The sequence below is a fragment of the Siphateles boraxobius genome, unplaced genomic scaffold, assembly GCF_051911475.1.
Source record: "Siphateles boraxobius isolate OS27281-9 unplaced genomic scaffold, OSU_SipBor_1 68, whole genome shotgun sequence".
NCBI lineage: Eukaryota > Metazoa > Chordata > Actinopteri > Cypriniformes > Leuciscidae > Siphateles > Siphateles boraxobius.
Window position 1 is genome coordinate 7,388,404 of NW_027509195.1, and position 25,299 is coordinate 7,413,702.

The window sequence follows — 25,299 nt, forward strand, 5'->3', positions numbered from 1 at the left end:
TTGTGGCTGTGAGCGGCATGAGAGGACAAAGTGTGGTGTAATTAATTAAGCTGTAGGCTACCAAAATCCATTTTTCTCAACCACCGCCTGTACACTTTCAATTACTCCTGCTGTTTAAATAATTACACACAAACACATTCTTGATACACTCTCTGAATTATTCATCAACTGCAAGAGTTTTTTTGACTCTGACTCAAATGGTTAACTGCTATAGAAGACTCCAAAACATGGAGACGCTTTTCTTTTTGTGCGATCAGTAACTGAAAGTAGCTACTTAACTACTTAAAGGGATAGTACACCTAAAAAAGAACATTTGCTGTTCATTTACTCGCCCTCAGGCCATCAAAGATTTAGGTGTCATTTTTTTCTTCAGTTGAACTGTAAAGATGATTTTTTAACTGAAACTGTAGTACTTGGTGATTCATAAAATGCAACTCTACGGCTATCGTCAATGAGAGTCAAAAAAACATACAGACAAAACAAAATGAATACTCGTGGGTCCTGGCGATACCTTGTCTTATGAAGTGAAACGATTGGTCTGTGCAAGAAACTGTACAGTATTTATAACACTGGTTATTATTACCTATAATCTACAGCCTCGTCAAACTGTCTTGAGCGCGTTCACGACTAGACTGTAGACAGTCGTGAGCTTTCTGTGACATAATAAATTATGCACGGGAGAAAGAGATGTGAGCGTATAATAAAAAAATATAACCTTTTCACAAATTGAGTTTTTAACGTGGAAGTAAAACACTAATAGGGTAATATATATATGAATACAAAGAATTCTGATGAATTCTAGATTCAATTCTAAATAAATCATCCCAATCTTTTACAAATATGCCCAGCAACAGCAATATTCCTTTTCAAATCTTCAGGCCGTGGTGGACTCAGGTATTGATTCTCATCAGCTATTCCCAGAAAATGATTCAGAAAAAACACTGATGGGTTGTTCCCATATATGCAAATTATGCAGAAATATTCCCTGGCATGAAAGTTGAATTGTAAGCGAGACAGCACTATCCTCCACGCTTGAGTCTGTTTCTCTGTCTATATTTGTTCAAGTTCAGGAACTGTCATTTTGCTTCACAGTAAGAATACATTTAAAACCACAACAAAAAACAATACGGCAATGTTTGGCTATGCATCACCAGTGCAGTTTCTGTTCTTCCCTGCTGAATATCTGAACATCAGTCTGAACTCATCAGCAATATAGATTTCTCACTTGCACCCCTGAAATAGTTTGTTTTGAAACTGATGGCACAAACAAGCCTATTAAACTTCTGCCGTTTGTGAGATATGAAATCAATTAGAGAAGAGTAATGGATAGAGCAGATCAGTGTTTTACTATGCTGTGAAGACTTTGATTACCCCAGCAAATCCTCCTAGAAACCACAAATCATCAAACGGAGAACACAGCTTCATATCATAAGCATTTTGTAGCCATGACAACTTCTGTGATATGTCACTTTACTCTTATTGCATCATGGGAGATCTGGAGAGCATTAACACATCCAACTAGAACGAGATGACAGGGATAAAGCCTGTAACGACCTAACAAACAGACCTAACAAAGTAGAAATGCTCACACTTCAGCTGAATTATGTCAATTCTTGAATCTCTCTTCTTTACAGATTTAACATATATTGCCATATCACCCACTTGGTTTCATGTTTTATTTTATTCTTTCATGGCACTGAATCAAAGTAGACTTAATTTTACTAATGATAATGATAGCTAATAATAGCTAATGATAAACAGAAAAATACTCCTCATAAGACTTGTTTAATATAACATGAAAAATGATCTCCAACTAATGTAAAATTGAAAAAAAAACCCACTAAAATAATTGATTTATTAAGTATTCATCCCTTTTAAATCATCATTGGTATTTATTTTATTTTATTGGTTTTGGTTGATATTAGATAGCCTAGTTAATTGCTAAAAACACTTAACAATCACTGTTAAATGTAATATTTAGCAAATCTCAAAAATAATATTTATTTTTCAGACTGAACATTATAATTTTGTAATGCCTAAATTCACTCACAACTGACTCAAATCTGCAAGACACCACCGCGTTTTAGATATTTGTATTCCAGCAAGATAATTATTCCAATATTAAAATGACAATAATCTCATGGATTGGTCAGAGTCCAAATCTTAATCCAACTGAGAATTTACGAGTGGTTTGAATAAGACTCTTCTCACAGTCTCCATGCAGCCACACTTGTGAAAAGAACAATAGGGGAAATTGCAGTGGCCAGATCCAAATCCACATAGAATCGAGATTGGAAGTGCTGAAAGAGATGGATCTAACTATAACAACTTGACTGGAAGGGAGTGAATTTCTTTTGCAGATGATTATTTTTTACCAATTTGTAGAAATTCTCTCTTTGACATATAAGAAAAACCAAATTGTCTGTGTGTCAATGTTAAATGATATGAGTGATAACGAATGAGCTCTCCCAAGGGGCTAAATACTTTTTTATAGGTACCATACTGTTGATATTGAGAATCGGTATGAAGTGTCACTTATAATATATATATATATATATATATATATATATATATTGGTTTGAGAATGTAAGTTTAAAGACTTGAAATTATGAGAGAGAATATAATGGGTAACAGTTTTGTGATTTGAGAGAAAAGGAAAAGAAATAAAAATCTGTCTCTTTGTTCAGGTACCTCAGTAGATGTCACATGTCTAGTAAAACTCATAAGGTTGATGTAATAAAGTTTATATAGGACTTCCATGCTGTGGCAAGGGAAGATTTCAGAGGTAATATGTGGTTGTATGTGTCTGGTAGCTTCAGGTATTGTGAGGTTAGATTGGCATTCATAGAACCGCTGTCTGAAGCAGATAGAGGGATGGAGAGAGTGAGCGGAAGTGTGACAGAGAGCAGATGGAGGACAGCCCAGGGGCTGAAGCTGTACGACTCTCCCATTGTTCCTACAGGCGAGCTGGCACTGTCAGGAAGATTGGATGGAAGCGGGAGAGATGGACGGAACGTCTCTGCTAAAATAATGTGCCTTTAGGAACTGCATTATATAAGGCTATTAAACTGTCAGTGTGTGCTGGCGTACATGCAGGAAGATAACCTTTGTTTTGAAGCAAATGAAAAACACATTCCATGTTTGTTTTGGATGTACCTTCATCCATGGCCTGCATCCGTCAGTGCGTGTGGGGGGAATTATCACAGAAGACTGTCTTCTCTCTTATGCTGCTGAGATATATTTAATACAAAGAAGGACACGCAGGATGCCGTGCCGCAGTCGAGCCCTGATTCTGTCAGAGGCACTTTGTGAGGAAGACTTCGGGCGGCTTCGGCAGCCTAGAGCTGCAGATGGAGAACCGGCATCCAACGTCACCTCTGTTATTGAGCTTTATTGAGCCCTCCTGGAAATTTCCTCCAGAGAAACTCTAATGGAAGAGCAGAAACCAGATGACTCTTTGATACAAAGGGATCCGGCCATGTCTTTTTTATAGCCTGGGAAGGATTGGAAAAAATGCCAGATCTCCTGCAATGAGCACATTAAAATGTTGCCAAAGTAAAAACCGCATGAGTTAGGGGTTAACGTATTTATTTGTTTAAATATTTGCAAATGAGGATGTCTATATAATACCTAGAGAGAGCGATTCGTTAGGATTTCCATTCATCTCAGTGGCAATTGCTGGGCTGGCGTAGGGCCAGGTCTGGAAGAACGTGACCTGGAGGCTGGCATCTTCATGGGTGCTCAGTTCTGCTGCCAGGTTGTTTTGAGCCAATTAACTCAAGTTAAATGGCATGTGACTAATGACTGGAGAGCCGAGAGGAAAATTATGTCATGATCACACTGATTGGCTGATGGGAGCACACTGTCCCAAACCCTTCTTCCTGAGCTGGGAAGTCAGCAGCAAAAATATACATGTTCATTTCCATTTTAAAAGCCCCTTAAAAAGAATCAGGCTCTGGTGAAGCATCTACTGTAATATAATGAAATATTTGCATTGCGCGTTTTATTAAACAATGTAGCTCTGCAGATGTCTCCCTTTTTCATGCTTCTTTTTACTAAAATAAACCTTGTTAATATTTTTATTTATTCAATTTAATTGCCCTTTTTTCATATTTTCTTTTTTTAGGATCAAGCTTTTCCATCTTAAAATCACAAACATAGGACTCCTTATGCATTTTATCATTAAAATAATCATCCAACCATTCCTAACATTGGTAAAAGCAAGCAGTCCTTTCAAGAAAATTTGTTTTTGCTCTAATAAATGGAGATGTGGCATGAGGTACATCTGATTCCTTATATGACTATGCCCGGTTGCATGTTGATACATATAGCTGTGTGTCATGCATTTTCACTTGTCCAGCAAGATGCATTGATCAAGGAGCTAACAAGTAAAGTGAATCTGACAGACAATCTATATTTCCCAGAAACTCAGCAAGATTGATATGATATCTGCCCTCTAAAACCACAGCGAGGTGTTCATAAGTCACAGTTGTATTTCTGTTAAAGTAAAGAGGCAGCAGAACTGCAGTTATCGGATTAGACTGCTGTCATTTTCAACATAATACTGTTAGCCGCCAGTCTACTATTAACACTTGCACTTTAATCTCTGATCTACCCAGGTCGATTCCGGTGTGAATGTTTTTATAATAGCCTAGATGTCCTTGGCCTCAGTGATGTTCTCCCAGGGCCCCGAGAAACTGTGTGTGTATTTGTTTGTATGGAGTTTAAAGGGTTGGTACAGGTCTCGGTTTGTTAGAGATGGGTTATTTTCTACATCTGGAGAGTTCAGACTAATAACACTAAAACATGGCAGCTATGCATGCATGACAAACACAATTTGCTTAGTGCTGTTGCAGCTGTCAGTGCTGAATAAAGACCTGGTCTCATGAATCACCCATCCTCATCTGTCTGTCTAAGCCGGAGAGCAAGAACAGCCGGCAGCACATCTGTGAGAAGCGCTACACGTTCCTCTCTCTGTCTGTCTCTCCGTCTGTCTTTCACTCTCCGTCCCTCACTTCTCGCCCATCTCTACATTTAAAATACATATAATCATCGATTTGCATCTCAGCAGCAAGTAAATCAGGACCCTTGACCCTTAGAGCAGCTGATGTACAGACATCACTTAGTCAAATTAAAACACTATGGGCATGGTGTTTCAATGCATATAAATTCAAATTTATTAAAGCAATAAGCCACAAGAAACTGTGCTTCATCGTAATTTTTTGGTAACAGTCTATAGTAATATGGTTGATTTGTTATTAGTAATTAGTTAAATATAAGTATTTGCCATGACAACACAGATACATTTAAAAAGGTCAAAAACATGTCGATTTCTGACTCTGTTAGTAGGGATGCACCGATATTAAAATTCTGGCTGATACCTATAATTATTTTAACTTAGAGCTTACATTTAGCAGTGTAATTAAATGTAATGTTTTGAAAAAGATCAACTTTTAGGTGAGTGTGAAATGACTATAAAAATATAGGAAATAAGCATGAACAATTAAATACTAAGCATTGTCAAAAATATATATATCAACCGATAGATGAAAAAAATTCTGAGATTGGCTAATAACCTCTATTGTATTAATATAAAGTTTATCCCGATCTTCTAATGTAATAATTTCCCTTAATGAATTTGCTTTATAAAATAACATTTTAATAATAAAAAAATATCCTTAATACTTATATTGTTTGGTAGCTGATTTTAAACCCCACAATGTGTGGGGTAACAGTCACCAACACGTTTTAGCTGTGGCCATGATTTTTTTTTATTTTTTTTTACAATGTTGTATATCTTCTCAAATCTTATTGCTTAAATTTAGTTAATTTTTCTAACTATAGGCTGCTTGCAGTTGCCATGCGACATGGTATCTTGGCACATTAATATGTGCAGTTTATACTGCATAATAATCAATACTGCATAAATCAAAAATATGCTCTTATAAACCTCGACCTCCTTTTGAAATTCAAATACAAACTTAAAATTCTCAATAAGGACAAAAAACATCTTTGTAATGGATGCAACTCAATTAATCAGTTTCAGAACAACACCATTTCCTACATTTTGCTGTGGAGTCTTGGTCACTAGTCACATTGATGTTTTCAGCGAAAGCAAAGGTGCCGCAACAATTCATGACCTGTCAACCCTGATACTCAGGACAATCCACCAGCCTCAAAGCACTCGATACTTATACAATATCTCTTTCTAATACAGCACACATGCACACACTCCCACCCTGTCTAAAGCCACAATCTCACCCTGACTTGAAAAAGCATTACGGTTACAGGACACAGTTGTCATTACATCAAAATATTTCCACATAATCACAAGGTTTGAAAGCAGAGCAGATGTTGTCAGTTTGGCTGGCCTTTAAACAGTTTTTCTTATGTGATTGACAGTTTGACAGAATGTTTGCTGAGCCTGACATTTTTACAACATGCAAATACATCCTAGAGCCATCGGTGCTGTTTGTTTGTGGTTTTCATACAGGAAAATGAGAAGAGAACCGATAAAAGAAAATGGCTGTGAAGCTGTTTTTGGGAAACAGTGATATCTCAAATTCCAACCTCTGTAAACCAAATATTGCAGAAAATATAACCATAAATTATGATTTCTTTTGAAGAAATAATAATTTTGGAGCAGAATGAGGGCTTTTAATAAGTATTATTCTATACTGCTTTCATACTGCAGTCAAGAAACATCTAAATTCCTCAGAATTCTTCATCTTTTGAGAGAACATATGGGCACTTAAAATTCTGTCCATTCATTCCATCCAGCAACAAATGTGAATTTCTAGCAACGTCACCAAAGCTCATAAAAGCCCAATCTGTGCATTTTGTTGATCTGCTTTGATACTCAGATTTGGGGGTAATGGAATCCCCCGAGTGCTCAGTGGGCCACAATATAGCCCTCCATTTAGGATGAACGTGATTAAGAAATACACTTGTTCTCTGATAAGACTCTCAGCTGGAGCTCAATTATTTAGACAGGACTAGCTTTACTATCATTGCTCTATCTACGCTCTGAATGGCATTGAAGCTAAATCGCTCAAATCTAAGTAGTCAAAGTATTTATTGTCAACAGTGGCAAAACTCCACTGATGTGCTGCTTTGAATCAAGAATAGCATGTACCTCTATAATTGTTCTAAAGTCTGTACAATAAAATCAATTCCAATTCAGGATTCAATCCCAGTAAAGTGCCTCTAGCAAGATTAGTTAAGGTAAGTGGTACGATCTCGAATTGCTTTTTGCCCTCTCATTAGAAGGTGTGAGGTTACAAGAAGCCTTCGTGCTTTCATTTGAGGTGAACCTTTAAACCACCCCAGACAAGATATTAGATAAACAGGATTTTGTAATACATTCTGATAAAAATGTATCATATCCTCTTGACCTGATCTGTGAAAGTGAGACTGATTTTTACTGTGATGGGCACTTTATTATTCATTCCTACATTCCTCTATATGCAAATATAATATGTTTTAGATAAAACAAAATTTGTACTCATGACTTATTTTTTTTAAATTGGTTAGCAACATAAGTACACTAATGTTGAGGATGCAGTGTAGGTATATTTGCAAGGATTTATTATCAACTAACATTGAAAACTTCCTGGTTGCGTATGCAACCCCCATTCCCTGAAGGAGGGAACGGAGGACGTAGTTGACGTCGACTTAACGGGATCACGCCACGGAGCCAGTCATTTTCGAGTACTATTGAACGAGCCAATGGAATTGGCACGCGTGATTTAGATCACACACTCCAGCCTGGCGGCGCGGGTATAAATACGGAAGTGGATGCACACACTTGTTGCTTTTTCGCTGAGGAGCCGAGCATAACTCGGAATCAGCAGTGGTCCAGCGCTAGTGGCAAGGGGACTACGTCCTCCGTTCCCTCCTTCAGGGAATACGGGTTGCATACGCAACCAGGATGTTCCCTTTCATTCGATAACGTCGGACGTAGTCGACGTCGACTGAACGGGATCAACCATTGAAAACGTCACCAAAGCTGCCACCTTCCAGTGGCTAGACAAAAGCCTCCGGATGCCCCACAATTTTAGGTGGGGAAGGACAGGGCTTAGGCCAGGGAAGTCACTGCTGTTCCTACAGGACCACTGGGAAAGCGTTCCCTGTACACGGAAGGAAGGGACGCTGCTGAAGCCACATCCTACCCGAAGGGAGGTAACATGGAGAATACACATATGAACTGGAAGGATTACCGGGCAGTACGACATATGGATAGTCATTGGGGTGGCTCCAGCCTGAGACGGGGGGAGACTCATCAGACAGTGATGGCAGAGCAGACTCTGCCGAGGAAAGACACAGGCTTGCTGTAGGGAGCCGTATCGTGTAAGAATACACATATGGGATCACCGTAGCGATCGCAACATATGGACCCAGCCTAACAAAGGTTCCACAAGCTAATACCGGGCGTACCACCATGTCCGATGTCGGAGGGGTGCGGGCGAACTCAACAGGGTTCGGTTAAAGGGAACTGAACTGGAGCAGAATGGCGCACAAATCCAGTCCATAGGAGGAGAATGGTGCAGCAAGTCGACACTACGAACCGGGCTCAAAGTGAAACTGGCTTCATGAGAAGGGAGCCCACGGGAAGCAGCGGTTCGACTATAGATGTCGCCCAGCCCCCAACTCAAGAAATCTGTCAGCAAAGCACCTTGTGTCAACGCCTAGGCGGGAGCACACACACTCATTTAAGAGGAGCTCACCACCTAAGTGGATATGTGCATCTCAGGATCTTCACCAAGATGAAGGCAGCCACCATTCAGTGGGCCAACCTCACTTGGAAACAGCCTTCCCTCTGCTGATTTCCTTAAAAGATAAGAGCTGGTCAGAGATCGCTTGTCAGGCTCACCACCTGGTCCCACTAAGGGAGAGGTAGGAACCTTGGGTACATATCCGGGCCAGGGTCTCAGTACGTGAGAGTTAGCTGGCCCGAATTCCAGGCACAACTTGTTGACCGAAAGTGAGCAAGTCCCTACCCTCTAGAAGAGACCACGGGTGGGTGCCATCATGCCCTGTCCCTGAAATGTATTCAGGGGAAGTCAGGAGGGCTGTCGAGGGGAGCTAGGTCTGGTTGGGCCAATAAGGGGCAACTATCAAAACCTGCTCCCTCCTGACTTAGCACAGTAGGTGCAAGCAACATGCGCGCAAAAGACAGGAGCACTGCTCAATTCTACATGTGAAGATCACTGACGTGATGAAATTCACTGAGCTTCAGGAGCATCTCTGCTCAACACACCTCAGGACTCGATCATGAAGCTAGTGCTGAAGCGGTCTTCATATGGAGGAAGCCAAGCGGCTGCATCTGCCATATGCCCCAGGAGCCTCTGAAAGTTCTTTCAGTGGGACCCTTTCTCACTTCTATATAGCACCAGCCGAACACACTAATTTCTTGAAAAGACATGTAGGACCGAGTCCTTCTCCAAACTGAGAAAGAGATACTCAGCCCGTGGGCGAGATTACTCTCTCCCAGTTTACCTGAAGACCCAATTGGTAATGGAGCACAAGAAGGGTAGGACCTTGTACTGATACTTCGCACCTTTGAACGCAAGAACACAGAATGGTCTGTGGAGCGGAGGGATCAAGATCTGAAGTACTGTCCTTCAGGTTGAACGCTGCAATCCAACCTTGGGGATGGAGCATTTGTAAATGCATCTGTGTTAGCAACTTGAACGGAGGCTTTTGAAAAAGGGTTCATTTCAATTGACACAGGTAGAAGATGGACACGTGGCCATGACTCACCACTCTAGGGTACAATGAAATACGGGTTTTATAGAAACCGGTCTTCATATTGGCTGGAGGAAGAGGCTACATCACGTCCTTCGCCAGTAGGACTGCGACGTGTGCACAAAGGACAGGAGCAACACTCAACACATTGGTGTGATGAATATCACTAATCTTAGGAGCATTTTAGCTCAACACCTAGGCATGATAAATAACACTGAGCAAAGCAAAATGAATCGCAAGCCAAGTCTGGTTGGTATAGTTTGGCCATCTGGACTGGTTTGGAAGCATTTTTGGCTTCTACGAACCGGGACAGGGGGCAGGGAACCACAGACGTACCCGAGGTGGGGCAGCGAGGTGGAGGACAGGGACCCGGCTCGGAAGGCCCGGAGGCGGCCCGGAAGCAGGGTCTGAGTGTGGTGCACGACACTTACCTGTCTCCACGAGACGGCAAGGGATGCGTGAGAAGGTGGATGACCGGGTCCTCGAACCACACCCTGCTGCCGTGCTGGCGAAACAAGAGAGGGCTGAGGAGTGCAAGGCTTTACAGGGTCGTAAACCGCCAGACGTGTCCTCTTGGGACCCAGGAACAGAGGAATTTGCTCTTTCTTTGAAGTGTGGGTTCCGCTTGCTCCGCTTCTTTTGGGAGCCAGCGATGGAAGAGACACACACACAACGAAGACTCCACCCGGCCCTCACCCGGGGGGAGGGAGTGGATCGGTGACCAACTCCAAGAGCATCTTCCTCCATCCCTGGGCGGCCCGCTCTGGAATGCTTTCGCTTGCCACCTGGCTTGGCAGCGCCTGAAGCGGGTTCGGCGTCTGTACTGCGGCCGGCTCCATGCTGTAGCCTGGCTGGAGGTTGCTGCGGAGGCCCAGCAGGAGCGGCGGCCGGGGAATGCCCTCGGCGACGAGCAGGCGGAGGAACTGCCACCGGCGGTTGGGTGGAGGCAGCAGCTGGCCGCCGGGGCAGGATGTGTCTGCCTCCGTCTGCGCTTGGGCGGCAGATAACTGTTGGACGCAGTTCTCCGCCGCGTCGCCGACCAGCCCAAACTGGAAAAATTGAGGAGACCAGGAACCGAACCTTGTCCGTATCCGCCATATCAAACAGGCTGAGCCAATGATGGCGCTCCTGGACCACTAAGGTGGACATCGCCAGACCGATCGTGCACGCCACAACACTCGTGCCCCGGAGGGCGAGGTCGGAGCAGTGCGCTGCTCACCTATGAGCGCACGGTCTGGGCTACCCTCGTGCATGTCCATGGGTGCTCTTGCCTGACAGACCTGTAGCAGCGCCATTGCACGCAAGAGGAGGTGGCTGGCCCATAGGCACAACCTGGTAAGCTCTCCAAGCAATTCGGGAAAGAAAAGCACTGGGGCGGCGAGCTGGGAACCAGCGCGGTCTGCCCCTAGATACCAATCCTCCAACCGAGACTGAACGGGACACGGTGGAGTTCCACTCGAGCCCATCAGCCTCGGCGGCCCGTTTCAGCATAGCTGACATATCTGGATCTGGCTCGGGCAACGTTACACTCCCAGAGGGAGATAACACAGTCGAGTCGTCAACTCCAGAGGCCAGCTGAGGCCAGAGGCCAATGCTGCTATCGACATCTTTTCCTCTGGGGGAACCCCAATAGAAACAGCTGATTTGTCCATTACAGAGGGACCAGCACATTCAACAGGAATTACTTCGGCTGCGGTATGATGGAGGAGTGAGGAACCCACAGGGAATGGTTACCGGGCGAGACATCCATCACTATCCTCCGATCACCAATCCCACACGCCACCTGGGGATGGGGCATGGTAATGGGGACTCGCACTTCGCAGACGAAGGAGAGTCTTGATCTCATCACCGCAACAGTCATATTCCCGCAATGGGAACATGAACCGTCCACAAAAGCTGCCTCAGCGTGCTGAACCTATAAATATGTATATACATATTTATATACATGTAAATATATAGCTCAAACACGTGACGCAACAATTGTGAAGAAATAGGACCCATCACCAGTGCCGGAGCACACAAGGGAATGACCGCGGCAACACTGAACAGTGAACATAAACAGTGAAGCACTCACTTTTCTGCCCGGAAGAACACCGACACACTCGCTCGTTGTAAACAACAGCACTCTTCAGAGACATCAAACGATCGGCTCCGAATGCGAAAGGCAACTAGTGCGTGCATCCACTTCCGTATTTATACTTGCGCCGCGGGGGCGGACTGTTTGATGTAAATCACGCACGCCAATTCCATTAGCTCGTTCAATAGTACTCGAAGATGACTGGCTCCCTGGCGTGATCCCGTTCAGTCGACGTCAACTACGTCCGACGCTATCGACTGAAAGGGAACTACTCTCACACTATGAGATCAGAGAGCAGTGGTTCTCACCTGGTCGTTTGCTTGTCCTGATAGGGATAAAATACTAAAAAGGCAATGTCAAATTGAAATAAAAAATACAAATAATAATAAACAGAGCAATTCCAATAGGGTCCTCACACCATCGGTGATCTAACTAACCAAATAATTGTGCACAGATCGCACAGTAACAGGCTTATCAACATTTTATAGGGATGACAAAATGCTGCTTTTGTTGTTGTTGTCAAAAGATGTCTCCTATAAAACTGCGGTATTTTGGTGCAGATATACCTTACATTAACAGTAGGTAAAAGCTAGCAAAATTAAGCAGTTTCTTGACATGCCCCACTCGAAAAGCATGAACAAAATTATGCAAACTTTAAAAAAATATGACCCAGATTTCATTAAATACTGACCACAATGTGTTGTGTGCAGTGAATTATTGGCTATCGCGAGCTTGAAACGATCAAAACAATTCTGGTACTGTGTTGGGTTGCCACTTGATAAATGTCCAAATCTGGGTCCTGCAGCAATATTGTTGAGAAGCTAGCAATCCATCCGCTGTGTGTCTACTTTTCCTGAATCTTAGTTGTATCCAATGAGAATTAAATTAAGCAAAGGATTTGCTGAAGTTGTTTTGCACCACTTAATAATACACTGCCAAACAAACCAGTGGTTAAAACCTTCACCTGCAATTAATTTTAATTGTCCACAATGGTAAATTGACCAATCAAGTAAACAGTAGCAAAAAAAACTTAAAATACAAATACTCTGACACCAATCTTCCATTTTTTAGTGTCATATACATAAGGATTATATAATATTATAATAATATTTACATTTTACTGTATACAAAAATATTGTAATAGTGTATATACTATCTTATACCATGATCTGTCTGAATATTCTGATTGTCTGAAAGGTGTGCATTAAAATCGTTTAATGCAAAGGTAGTTCTAGTCAATTTAATCACGTTCACACACACACACTTCAACCAAGAGATCACACTGCGCCCACACAGAAACATTAGGAACTTATCAACGTTGCCCCGCAACTTTTAAGAAATCAGCTTCGCTACTAAATCGCTACATTATATTACTCAGCAAGGATGTTATAACGTCACTGTCTTTAAAGGTGACATATTATGCCCTTTTTCACAAGATGTAATATAAATCGTTGGTGTCCCCAGAATGTGTCTTTGAAATTTTAGCTCAAAATACCACCCAGATCATTTATTATAGCTTGTCAAAGTTGCCCATTTTTGGGTGTTCCCTTTAAATGCAAATGAGCTGCTTTTCCCTGCCTCCGTTCAGAAGATGGTCTATCCTTTACACAAGCTCAGATACTCCGGCAATAGCAAACGAATTTCAATCATCTAAAATCTCAGAGATAACCACCAGTAGCGGAGTGAAGCCTTATGGAGAGACTCAGGAAGAGGTTGCAACTTTTTGACTGCCTGGATGTTTCTGAATGGTTAGTGGATAGATACAATTAACTTTTACACAAGTTGACACAGTTCCCTGAGGTCTTTATATGACAGCTGTGACATTTTTTGGTCAAATAGTGTTCTGTGCTCGGCTTTGCAGCCAACTACAGAACAGTTTGCAATTTGCATGCTTTGCTCGAATGTTTGCCATTGCGTTAGAACTAGTTACACTGTTGTCACTTCTGAAAACCAAATGGCGGCACAGTGGGTGGAAACTTGCAGATTAGGGGCGGTAATATTATAATAAGATCCTCTTCCTACGTCAGAAGGGGAGGGAAATCTGATCGGCTTATTTTTTCACATGCTTGCAGAGAAAGGCTTACCATAACAAAGTTACTGGGTTGTCACTTGTCATGTTTTCTGGGTTGGTAGATGCACTGGGGACCCGATTATAGCACTTAAACAATGAAAAAGCTAGATTTTCATGTCCCCTTTTCAAGTAAACTCACAGCTTCATTGTTAGTAGAGAGATGCTGCACAGACGCAGGTAATTCACACATGCATTTTTCTCTCTCTCTCTCTTGATAGTCTTTCAAATAAATGTTTTTATTCAATCAAATAAATGTAACTTCAGTTCCTTAACAGAAATTAACTGGTCCCTTCATCCTTAATCTCTTTATAGGAACTCTTTTATTTCCGTAATATGTTACAATTTGGGAAATTGAAACCAGTAGGTTTAAAGTTAATCCTTAAGGGGACAGTTCACCCAAAAATGAAAACTCCAATCATCATCATCATTTGAGGCTTTTATTCACATATAAATATTGATCAACGCACATATACTTTATAGAGCATATCAAATATTTTGAATGAAAGATCAAACATTCCTGCTTGATGCATGCAAACTAATTAGTTTTTTTTAATGTGCCGCGCAAGCACGTATGAAATTATTTTTTAAATTTACAAGTAACTGACCCTAACCATAACTCTATAGTAAGTGCATGTAGTTAATTAATATTACTCAGTACTTATTTTACTAAGTGCAATGTAACTACTACGTCACCTTAAAATAAAGTGTAACCTAAACTACTCGATTCATACATATTACTTTTACAATCTCTTTTTGATGTATGAAATATTTGATTGCGTGGACTTTCAATGAATTAACATTAATATTCTCTATATTTTTGTCCAAGTAGTAATATTATATATAATATTGTAATAATATAATAATATTAAAAGTATAGATTATATTAAAAATATCTTGTTACGAAGATGAACAAAAATCTTATTCGTTTAGAACAACATGAGGGTGAGTAGCCTAAATGATAACAGAATTTTCATTTTTAAGTGAACTAACCATTTAACCATTTTAAAATGTAAACTAGAGCAGCTATATTTAAAGTATAAAGAAAAGGATAAACTGAAACCAAGCAGAACATTATGGAGTAAATGTACCCTTGTTTATTTTTAATGGGTTTTAATGTGTGATCAGCACTCTCAGAAAAAAAAGGTACAAAAGCTGTCACTGTGGCTGTACTTTTTCAAAAGGTACACCTTAGTACCTAAAGAGTGCATATCAGTCCCTCAAAGGTACATATCGGTACAAAAAGTTTACAGATTAGTACCTAAATGGCACATATCAGATACCTTTTGAAGGGTACTGTCCCAGTGACAGCTTTTGTACCTTTTTTTCTGAGAGTGAGGGGTGGATCTAGAAAGGGTGGCAAAGGGGTGGCATGAGGTCTATGAAAGGTGACAACACCAAAGCAAGTGCCCGTGCACAGTTAGTGGAATTATGGCCTGACATACACAGTCGTGTTCACGAATATTGCATTACCACAAAGTAATCATCCATACTGTTTAAAAATAAATAACAAAATGTCAATATCTAGGGCACAAAGTCAATCAAAAACACTGTATATCAAAAACATCAACAGATTCGAAATGTATGAGCTTGTAATCACTACTACATAAAAAGCAAATTAGTTTTATTAATAATACGCAAGCTACATGGATAGTATACATCACAAGTATTAATGCAAGTTTAAGAGCAAAGAAAGCTTTGAATTTGAATTGAATATGCTAACATTAGAAAGAAATGGCAAAATATCAAAGCACTGAGACTGGATCAGTTTTGCAAACGATATTAGAGTTTCTGTTATTAAATGGTGGAAATGCCTGTATGTGGATGTTATGGATGGTCAACCATATACTGTGGCAACATCCCATCAGCTATATAGCAAGAGCCTAGCAATCATCCAAAATATTCTAACAACCACCTTGCAACACTCCAGTTGTATACCTAGTAACCTTTGAGTTAGCCGAGAAGCAGTCATTTTCCGATTCACAAACAAATGGAAAACCAAGAACTCATTAAGTACCACAAAGCACAATTTATGGAAAGACGTGTTTTCTTGGCATTGTTTTTCAAGTGGTGCTCACTGGAGAGTCAAATGACATCCAGCTCCACTTCTGTGGGTCTAATGGATGGAACTTGACCTAGTAATGTTTTGGGATCAGGTTATGGGTAGGGTTATAGGGTGTGGTTGGACCTTTTAGCTCCACCCATTGCATCCAGAGGGGGGGGGGCTAGACATCAAGCTCCACCCATTGGCTCTGCAGTGAGCAGCCTCTTATATTTTGCGGTGCACTGTCTTTATGGACATGGACGCACCACTGCTGAAAAGCTGTACAAGAAACACCCTATACATTTTTATTTTTTACCGGGATAATTCTGGGGTGGCAATACCGTTCCTGTAGATCCTCCCCTGAGTGTGATGCATCTGAAGTAGTAGATAAAACTTAATTTAATGCTTTATGGTGCAGCCCACCCTGATTAATGCATTCCTGAACCTTTTCCCCCACAGAGACTAAACGAAGAAAAGTCCGAGTGGACGATGAAGCAGGAGCTGGACAGAAGGAAGGACTCACCGAGGATCTGTATGTTGGTTCCAGGAGGGGCCAGGTGCTGCTGGATGGTCTCGTAGAAAGTGGCCTCACACATCAGCAGGACTGTCACACTGACCCACACCCACACCAGCCACGACATCCCAACACTCCTCTAAAGATAGACAGAGAGCGAGAGCGAGCGAGCGGTCAGTAACGTCTTGATTTCTTCCTTTCACTTCCATTCACTACTACCTAAGTGCCATGGATGCCATGAGGTGCATTCAGACCTGAAATTTCTAATTCAATCTGAAAATAAATAAATCACTATCTTTTATGTAAGCGTGAGAGAGTCTGACAGAACTTGAGTAAATATCTCACAGCTCCAATCTTAAAGTAGACTGAAGTGTGTCTATTAGGCCACGTTTAGAGAGGAAAGTGCCACTCGGTTTCTTTTCCTCGCTATCTGACAGCCTACCTCTAACCTAATGTCTCAAATGGTCTATTTATATTAATAAATAGGAGTTGTGACTAAGCAGCCACATTTTCTTCAAATAACGTGAACTGAAATTAAATGTCATACTATAGAACTATAAAAATGTCTAGAGAACTTATGAAAAGGCATTCAGTCTCACGGCATATGCTTCCTAATGAAGGCTATAATAATCACTGAATACGAGATCAGCTATTCATGCTGATCTTTCAGTGCACTCTTTTTTTCACAGACAAAAAAAAACATTTTGCATGCAACAAGGTAAAAACATGTTATATTTGTTTTTTCTTAACAATTACTATTGCATCAGATGCAAAGAGGAAAACAAAGCTTGTTCTAGTGTACCTGTGTCATTCAGGGACAGCCGTTGGAGAACTCAATACTTTGTCCTCAATCCATCCATTGCGAGGTGTCTAGATATTCCCGGGTCCAGGTATTGTTGTCTTGTAGAAACTCTCAGTTCTTCTCACTTTGAAGCCTGAAGCTGAAATCAGGGACACTGTAGGACAAACAAAGAGCGAAAGAGAGAGAGCGCTATGATCTAAAACACGGCAAACCCGCTCTAACACTAGAATCGCCTCTTCACTCCCCTGAGCCACAGAGATGATTTTCCGCTTCACATTTAAACACAACTGAAGGGCGGTACTCTCTCTCTCTCTCTTACTCCCCCCCCCCCCCCCTCTCTCTCTCTCTCTCGTGTCACTCTCCCATTTCATCTCTTTCTCCCTCACACACTTTCTCTCTGTCTCTTTCTCTTAGTCCCTCGCTCAATCTTTCTCTTTCTCCCTCCTTTGCACATAATAATTTTTCCCGATACGCGAGAGCTCCTAGCTTCAAGCTATATGTGATCTCTCATCTAAAACCTGCCTTGATCTAACAGCTGCCTAAAACTGGGAAATGATGCCGGGCATTTGTATCGTAGTATCATGTTCCAATGGGTGATGTTGAACTGACATTTATAAGAAACGTTTTTAGAGCAACATGAATCCCCCTTGAGTAGCTGAGGGTTCGATATTTTTCGCTCAACATGCAAACAGATTGTAGTTGTGATCTCAGGAACTCGCCGGTTTTTAAGCTCTTTTCCTCAGCTTGTAATTGAGCCCCGGACCTTGACAGATCTGGAGTCACTTGCTTGTCACCGACAAATTGCTTAAGCAACACTATTATGCACAAAAAAACCTTTTACTGTGGTTTTTTTTCAGCCAAACTAGGCTACAGACAATAGACTTCAGAGACAATAAGAAGGTGTATATATATATATATATATATATATATATATACATACATACATACATACAGTATATATGCTTTATGCTTAGATGATTTAAGATGCTTTAAAAGAGAACTTTCTTACAGTACCTTAAGCTTTACCACCTTGGGTTGGCTGTAATGGGATTTGATGCCTCTTTATACGTTTGTTAAGCAGACCTTCAGACCATGGTTATGTGTTTTGTAATTGCTGGAAACCATCACTACCTTGGAGAAATCCCACTCAGCCTGCCTACTGACTCCCTTCCTGGCCGGCACTCTTCCACCTGCTGGCTGTTGTGAACCTGATATTCCTCCCACTAAAGTCATTGCAGCCCTTCTGTATAACAGGTATCTACTAAAAAGACAGTGCTTCTGAGTGGAGTTTGTCTACTCAAGAGCAACAGCTCTATACACCCTCTTACTTTAGGGAGTAGATCTGCTAAACCAGGACTCCTGAAGCTGTCTGAACTCAGACCTTTAGCCAATCTCTGCCAACTGGAGTTTTCTTTGCTTTCCTTGTAAAGTTTGAGTTCGGATTTTGGACAAGTATAAGCTAATTTTGTGCTAAGTCTTAATGTTACTCTCTCCCTTTTAAGCCCTTGTATATCTACATCCAAACCAGATGTAATTGTGAAGTGGGTTTTAGAGATGTCTCTAAAATAGTTTGGGTGCTGACCACCAAGGAACGTTCAACTCCTGTCAGAATCTGAATAAAAATGTTTTTTAGTCCTGTTCCATTCATTCTTCCCTGGAAAATGTAATTATTTAAAACGGCTCTAACTCACTAAACATTTAAACCCAGGACATTAACACTTGTGTACAGAATTTGCAGGCAACACTTGCACCAGGTTTTTGTTCTCTTTTTTTTGTGCAAATTCATTTAGCCAATATATTCACACTAAAAATCTGTCAAAATCAGTTAAATTTACTGTTAGTTCAGTATTTTAGTTCAGAATATCTTTTAGTGTACATTTCCAGTATAGCTTTTAAGCCTGCAGTGCTGTTATTTGATTTAAAGCTAAACTCATGGACATGAGCATATTTATGTGCTTTTCTACATCTTCATTTATTTAATACGTTTTGCTATTTTGTGACTTCATCACTGTTATTTTCTTGTACCTCATATATGTGACTACTATTCAACATCCCTTTTGCAAAACCACATGCAAAATCATGTTATCTCTTTTTTATAGTTTACAGTTTTGTAAAACTGCTCACACACTTTAAAGTGATACTTAAGACCAACTCATTCACTCTATTCACTCATATACCTAATCTTCAGACCAAGTCTGTAAAACTGCAAACACATTATGCTTTATACTCAGTTTATAATGGTAAAACAAAGTTTTTACAGTTATTCGTTGGACACATCATTCAAAACTAACAGCTTTTGTGTTACATTTAGAAAACACTGCCATTGGCGTCCATGTGGCTTTGTGTGTAGAGTTACAATGAAAAAACACAATTTTTAGAAGAGTTAAAATAGTTTTGAATAAAGTGTTTGCTTTTGCAAGAGATGCATAACGTTTTGCAATGGTGTGTGTGTTTTGTGGTAGAATTTGTAAGCAAATTAAAACAAAAGGGTAAAACCCAAAGAAAAAAAACGCTATATATACGTACAGTATATGTATATTTTAAATGTATATATGTTTTATATATGTTAATAGGTTCACAGAGGTAAAAGAGGTTTGAGCAGAATTTTAGGGAATACTTTGAATATTAGGGAATAGTATTAGGGAATACAGTGAATTTTTAAGGATCTCATTTAGCATAATGTTTTTCTAGTCATTTTGAAATCTTTTTTTCCCCATTATGGATCTATGTGCTATAGCATCGGTTTGATATCACAAAAAAGGTGTGTGTTTTTGGTTTTGTGTCATCAACACTGTATGTGGTGTTTATCAGGAATTATAGGAAAAATTTAGCTTTTTATGCTGTGAATTTTATGATTAAATGAATGGATTAAACTGCATTTCAAAATCTTGTTTAATAAAAAAAAGCTTTATTACAATAAACTAAGTATAATTAAATATATATTTTTTTAATCTAAACCTCTGTATGTTCTAAAATCTCTGGACTTTTGAATTTAGATTGCTCGTGATATTTTTATTCAGAGAGCAGCACTTGATTTTAGAAAGATAAGCCTGGTGAAATAGTACAGCATCAGTATCTCTCCTGATTCCCTTGTTACCCTTAATCTATGAGGTGTGTTTAGAGAGACGAAGCACCAGGATATTGCCAAGGGAATTCAGAATCAAGATGTTATTCTTTGGGTAACACTGAAATAAAGACATTTCAGCAAAACCAGGGGACCATGTAAGAAAAATCCCAGAGGAAACTAGAGAACTAGTGGTGTTGTAGAGAGAGAGAGAGAGAGAGAAACAGAAATGTGCTATTGTGCTGATAATGCAGACTTTTCATAATGAGCGCCTTGAAACTTTTAAATATTTACACCTTTTGGGGTGTGATTGATGTGGATTTTAACAAAAGGGAAATCAAAGGAAATGCGTATGTCAATACCTCCGCTGCCAGTGGGAGAATTAAACGTCAGTCGTATGAGAATATTTCTGTATGCAATGGAATTAGATTGAAACTCATTATCTCATGAGCACAAATCTCTCTTCTCTGATTCTTTCTAATGGCTGACAGTTACATTTCACAGTGAACCTGCCAGATACACTATCTCACTTCTAATACAGTCTGTCTCTCAGCTGGTTCTCCCATCAGTGACTTCTCCTACCTGCCCTGAAGAGATTACTAATGACAGCAGAAAAAAAACACTTTGCTCTTTCCTCCACACGTCCTTGCTGTGAATATGCTCAATTAGAGAGGGGTTTTTTTTGTTGGTATGCCAGGGATTTGCATTGTATCTCGTCATCCTTGTCAACGTCATCCATCTGAATCTAGTCCTCTAAATGGATTCGCATTTTTATATTCATTAGGGAAAGTCGGTGGACAACTGGTGAATTTCAAATGGTGTAAGAGTTTCTGATACGCCAGTTGTTAAAGCCAGCCGGGTGTGATGAAAAGTCTGATTAAACATCTCATATCTGCACATCACGTCTGACTGAGCGTGTTTAGGTCAAGAGGGCACGGTTTAATCATTTAACACGTTTTAATATCTTGTCTGAGAGAAACGTGGCTTGCGTTTCTTCAGCTCCAGTCTGCTGAACTCAATGACAAATGATCAATTGTCACTTGTCCTCAAGTCGCTCTGGTTTATTCGATACCTTCTGCGGCATAAGAATGCAGTGTTCATGAACTCGAGACCTCTGTCAAACAGCATTATGAACAACATAAAGCAGCCCTAAGAAGCGCCTGCGCCACGTGACGTGTGAGACAAGAATCCTGTAACTGTGGTGTAGTGTGCAGGTGTTGTCGGCAGTAAGTGAGTTAACCGGATATGTGTGGGCACCGAGGAGCTGAAGGTGAGCTGAAAAGCATGATGTTCTTTTTTATGAGCTCCAGGCATCTGGCACCTGCTCTGATCTCTCAATGGAGGGATAGATACCCTGTGGGCTTCACACACACACATGGACACACTCATCTTACCACATAGCACATCTCACTGACAAGTGGTGTCTGAGAAAGGATGAGAGGGACTTGATGAAAAGAGTGAGGAAGATGGAAGGAGCTGGAGGGGATGAAGATTTTAGAAGTAGTGATAAGCCAAGGGCATATATGTGATGGATGATGGATGGGATGAGTTTTTAGAGTGATTGTCAATGGCATTTTTTAACCAGTACTGGATATGGAAAATCCTCAGTCCATGGACAGCAGCAGCCTCCCATGGTCCGTTCAGCACCGCTGCTGAGTGGACAGCTCCTGAGTATACAACTGCAGAAGCCTATCAGCTCTAATTGGTTGCGGCTCAAACGAGGAGAGAGAGCAAGTGTGACCACATGCTGTACGTTAATAAAGCATTGCACTTTGTCCTTTGCTGTTTTCCCACAGGCAATGAATAGGAATGTGGTTGCACAGAAGAAATAGAGCACAATGAATCCTACACAATCGGGTCAATGACAAATAGAAGTGTCTTTAAAAAAAACAAAAAAGGAAAAATCTAGTTGTATTCATTGTATTCATTTTGGTTTTGTATGGTTTAAAAAAAAAACTTTTTTAAGACAGATTTAAATGGAGACTGCAAAGATAACATTTTACAATCTGAACTAACGTTAACATTATCTGGTATTCTAAGAGAATTATTGACCTTGCCACACAGTAATAGGGTTCTGCAGGGGGTCCTCTCTGTAACACTGTTCAAATGTTATGGGAAGAAGGAGGCGGGAACCGGCGAACATTCAACAATTTAATAACAAATAAACAAATACAAAAACTAAAGTAAAGACGGCAGTCCCTCACGGTCGACTGCCACCACACATAATACAACAAAACTTCAAATAAAATCCAGGCCTGGCCTCTCTCGATCTCCACTGTCTTCGCTCCTCGTTTTATGCTTCTGCTCCTCCGTCAGAGATACGAGACCGGTGCGTCATGAGGTGGCGCTCATCAGTAATCACGCCATCGGCCTCGTGTCGCTCTCTCGCGGCCCTCGGCCTCGTCCTGCTGGCCACACTCTCTATGATATAATTTCCTGTTTTACGTTTTTTCTGCATGTTTCTGTAGGACTTTGATTTGGTCGACAAAGGTATTTCATAGTTCGGTTAATTGTTTCAAAGAAATAATAACAATAAAGATTATTATTATAAACTACTTAATAGCATTCTCTTTTTAAGCATTTCATTTAATGAGACTATTTTTCTATACAACTTTTCCTCTTTTTTTATTTTATTTATTTTTTTACTTTTTTACTTTATGCCAAAAAAATATACACTACGTTTCAAAAGTCAGGGCTCAGTAAGATATTGGTTTTTTTTTTTTAAAGAAATTAATACTTTTATTCAGGAAGGATGCATTAAATTGATCAAAAGTACCAGTAAAGACATTTATAATGTTATAAAAGTTTCCCATTTCAAATAAATGCTGTTTTTTCTAACTTTAATCATCAATGAATCCTAAAGAACACGTACTCATGTTTATTCTTGGTAATAATATATAAATTAATATATCCGGACAAGAAAAATTGCGCCGTGTCATTGACCCAAACACAATGCTGAGGGTGAAACTGCAGAATCACACATATTCTACACCTCTTATCCAATAATGCAATCATGTTCACACAGAACACTTTTTTCCATTCCACTGCACTACTTTACCATTGTTTTTCAATGCAAACATGCGCTCATGTCTTGCGTCTTCTGCATCGTCTCGCTCATGACACAGCGTTCTAAAAACGTGACGCTCCGATTAAAATCAGTTCAACTTTTAAAAAACAAGTCTTGAGACCTTGCATTTTTCCCATTCCACTGCTCGCATCTCACGTTTTTCAAAGCAGAAAGGTGTTCTATGTGAACGAGCCCTAAGAGGCAAAGTCTATCTCATCCTGTCCTGTTACAAAAAGAGTTTTCCAGCTCATATCACGTCACACCACATTGCTTCATCCTTGCTACTGAGTCCCTCAATTGCTGTCACTTTCGACTGGCCCAGATAATGTGCTTTAATGGACAGTCCACAATGGATGCCCTTCTTTGGGAGCATTTGGATGTGCAGAGCAGTTATTTGAGAATTAATGGACCTAGGTGCTCCATTTGCAGCTGAAAGACAGAAGCGGGCAGATGGAATGGAATATGACTGTAGAGGTTCACTCCAGAATGCTGATGAACATCTCCAGAGAGAGAGCATCTGCTCCAGCTTCTGGCCTTCACTCCACTCTAATGAACCTTAAATCACATGCCCTATTAGCTATTTTCTCATGGAACATCACCAGTAGAAGGCATACTGTATGTTAATGAACAATTCCCTGTATAAAGTTATTCAGGTGCAGACTAAAAAGAGAGTAGATTTTGCATGTTGTGACATTGAGGAAATGCTTGAGATCAGTGTTTGTTCCATCCTTCTGTGTTGTTTGAAGTTGAGTCACAGCTTTGCCCTTTCACTCGGGCTCACATCTAAATGGGTTTTGAGAGGCCTGTGAAGGTGAAAGTCACAAAGTGATTTGAGCCTGTAAGAGGTCTAAGTGACATTTTAAGATGGTGGACAGGGACTGATTGACTCTGGACAGGGACACTAACAGTTTGGCATAGATGTTTTGATGATGTCATAAGATTGGAAGTGATGCTTTCCTGAGATTGAAATGCAGTCTCAAGAGTTTTTATTCACGCTAACCTCTGCATGAAAGTGCATTTTGATTTATCAAGTTTAGTGATTCGTATTGTCGTACCTTCTACTCAAAATGATTAAGGTCTGTCTGTGTGTGGGTGTCTTCTATTTTAAACCTACAATACCATTCAAAAGTTTATGGTTGGTAAGAATTCTTTAGGTTTTTAAAAGAAGGTTGTTGTGCACACAAATGGACTGTTTTTTGGTCAGAAATTGTTTTTATCATCTAAGAAATATTGCAAAATTGAGGGCAATTTTATCGGACTCTGATCTTGAGATGGTAATATCCATGCTTTTATTTCCTCATGTTTAGATTATTGTAACTCTCTTTTTACTTTTTTTAACAAATCTGCTCTAAATCGTCTTCAAATGGTTCAAAAGGCTGTGGCAAGGCTTTTAACAGGATCTTTAACCCATTTTATCCTCCCTACACTGGCATTTTCGTATTGATTTTAAAATATTAGTTTTGACTTTTAGAGTTTAAATGGTCAGGCCCCACAATACATTGCTGATTTGTTGTGCCCCTACTCCTCAGAACGTGCCCTCCGATCCTCTTTTAATGGTCCCAAAAACTCGTTGTAAAACCCGGGGAGACCTGTCCTTTCAGGCTGTAGCCCCCAGACTGTGGATGTACTGCCCCTGTCCCTCCGTGTGGCCGACTCTGTCGATTCTTTTAAAAGGCAACTCAAGACACTGTTATTTAAACAAGTTTTAGTTGACTGGGTTTTATTTTGAACTTTTTAAATTAAATGTTTTTTTTTATTGTATATTGTTTTATTATTTTAGTTGCACTTTGTAAAGCACTTTGTGATTTTATCTGTGAAGAGCGCTCTATAAATAAACTTTACTCACCAAGACAACATTTATTTGATTAAAATACAGCAATATTGTGAAATATTTACTGCTAAAGATACATTTCTTA

General features: G+C 40.3%; 1 protein-coding gene across 4 annotated transcripts in view; it reads right to left on the reverse strand.

The window, feature by feature from the left end:
* The window catches only part of tafa1a (TAFA chemokine like family member 1a), a 62,921-nt gene extending 45,417 nt beyond the window's left edge, over positions 1–17,504 (reverse strand). For 2 of the 4 annotated variants that reach the window (XM_077214392.1, XM_077214393.1), the window contains exons 1-2: positions 17,253–17,504; positions 16,460–16,589 (exon numbers count right to left, since the gene is read on the reverse strand). In XM_077214392.1, the coding sequence (XP_077070507.1) occupies positions 16,460–16,589; positions 17,253–17,261 (139 nt within the window). In that variant the 5' untranslated portion in view covers positions 17,262–17,504. The remainder of the gene's footprint in view (positions 1–16,459; positions 16,590–17,252) is intronic. The other 2 variants (XM_077214390.1, XM_077214391.1) reach the window with 1 other exon arrangement.
* Positions 17,505–25,299: the final 7,795 nt, after the last annotated feature.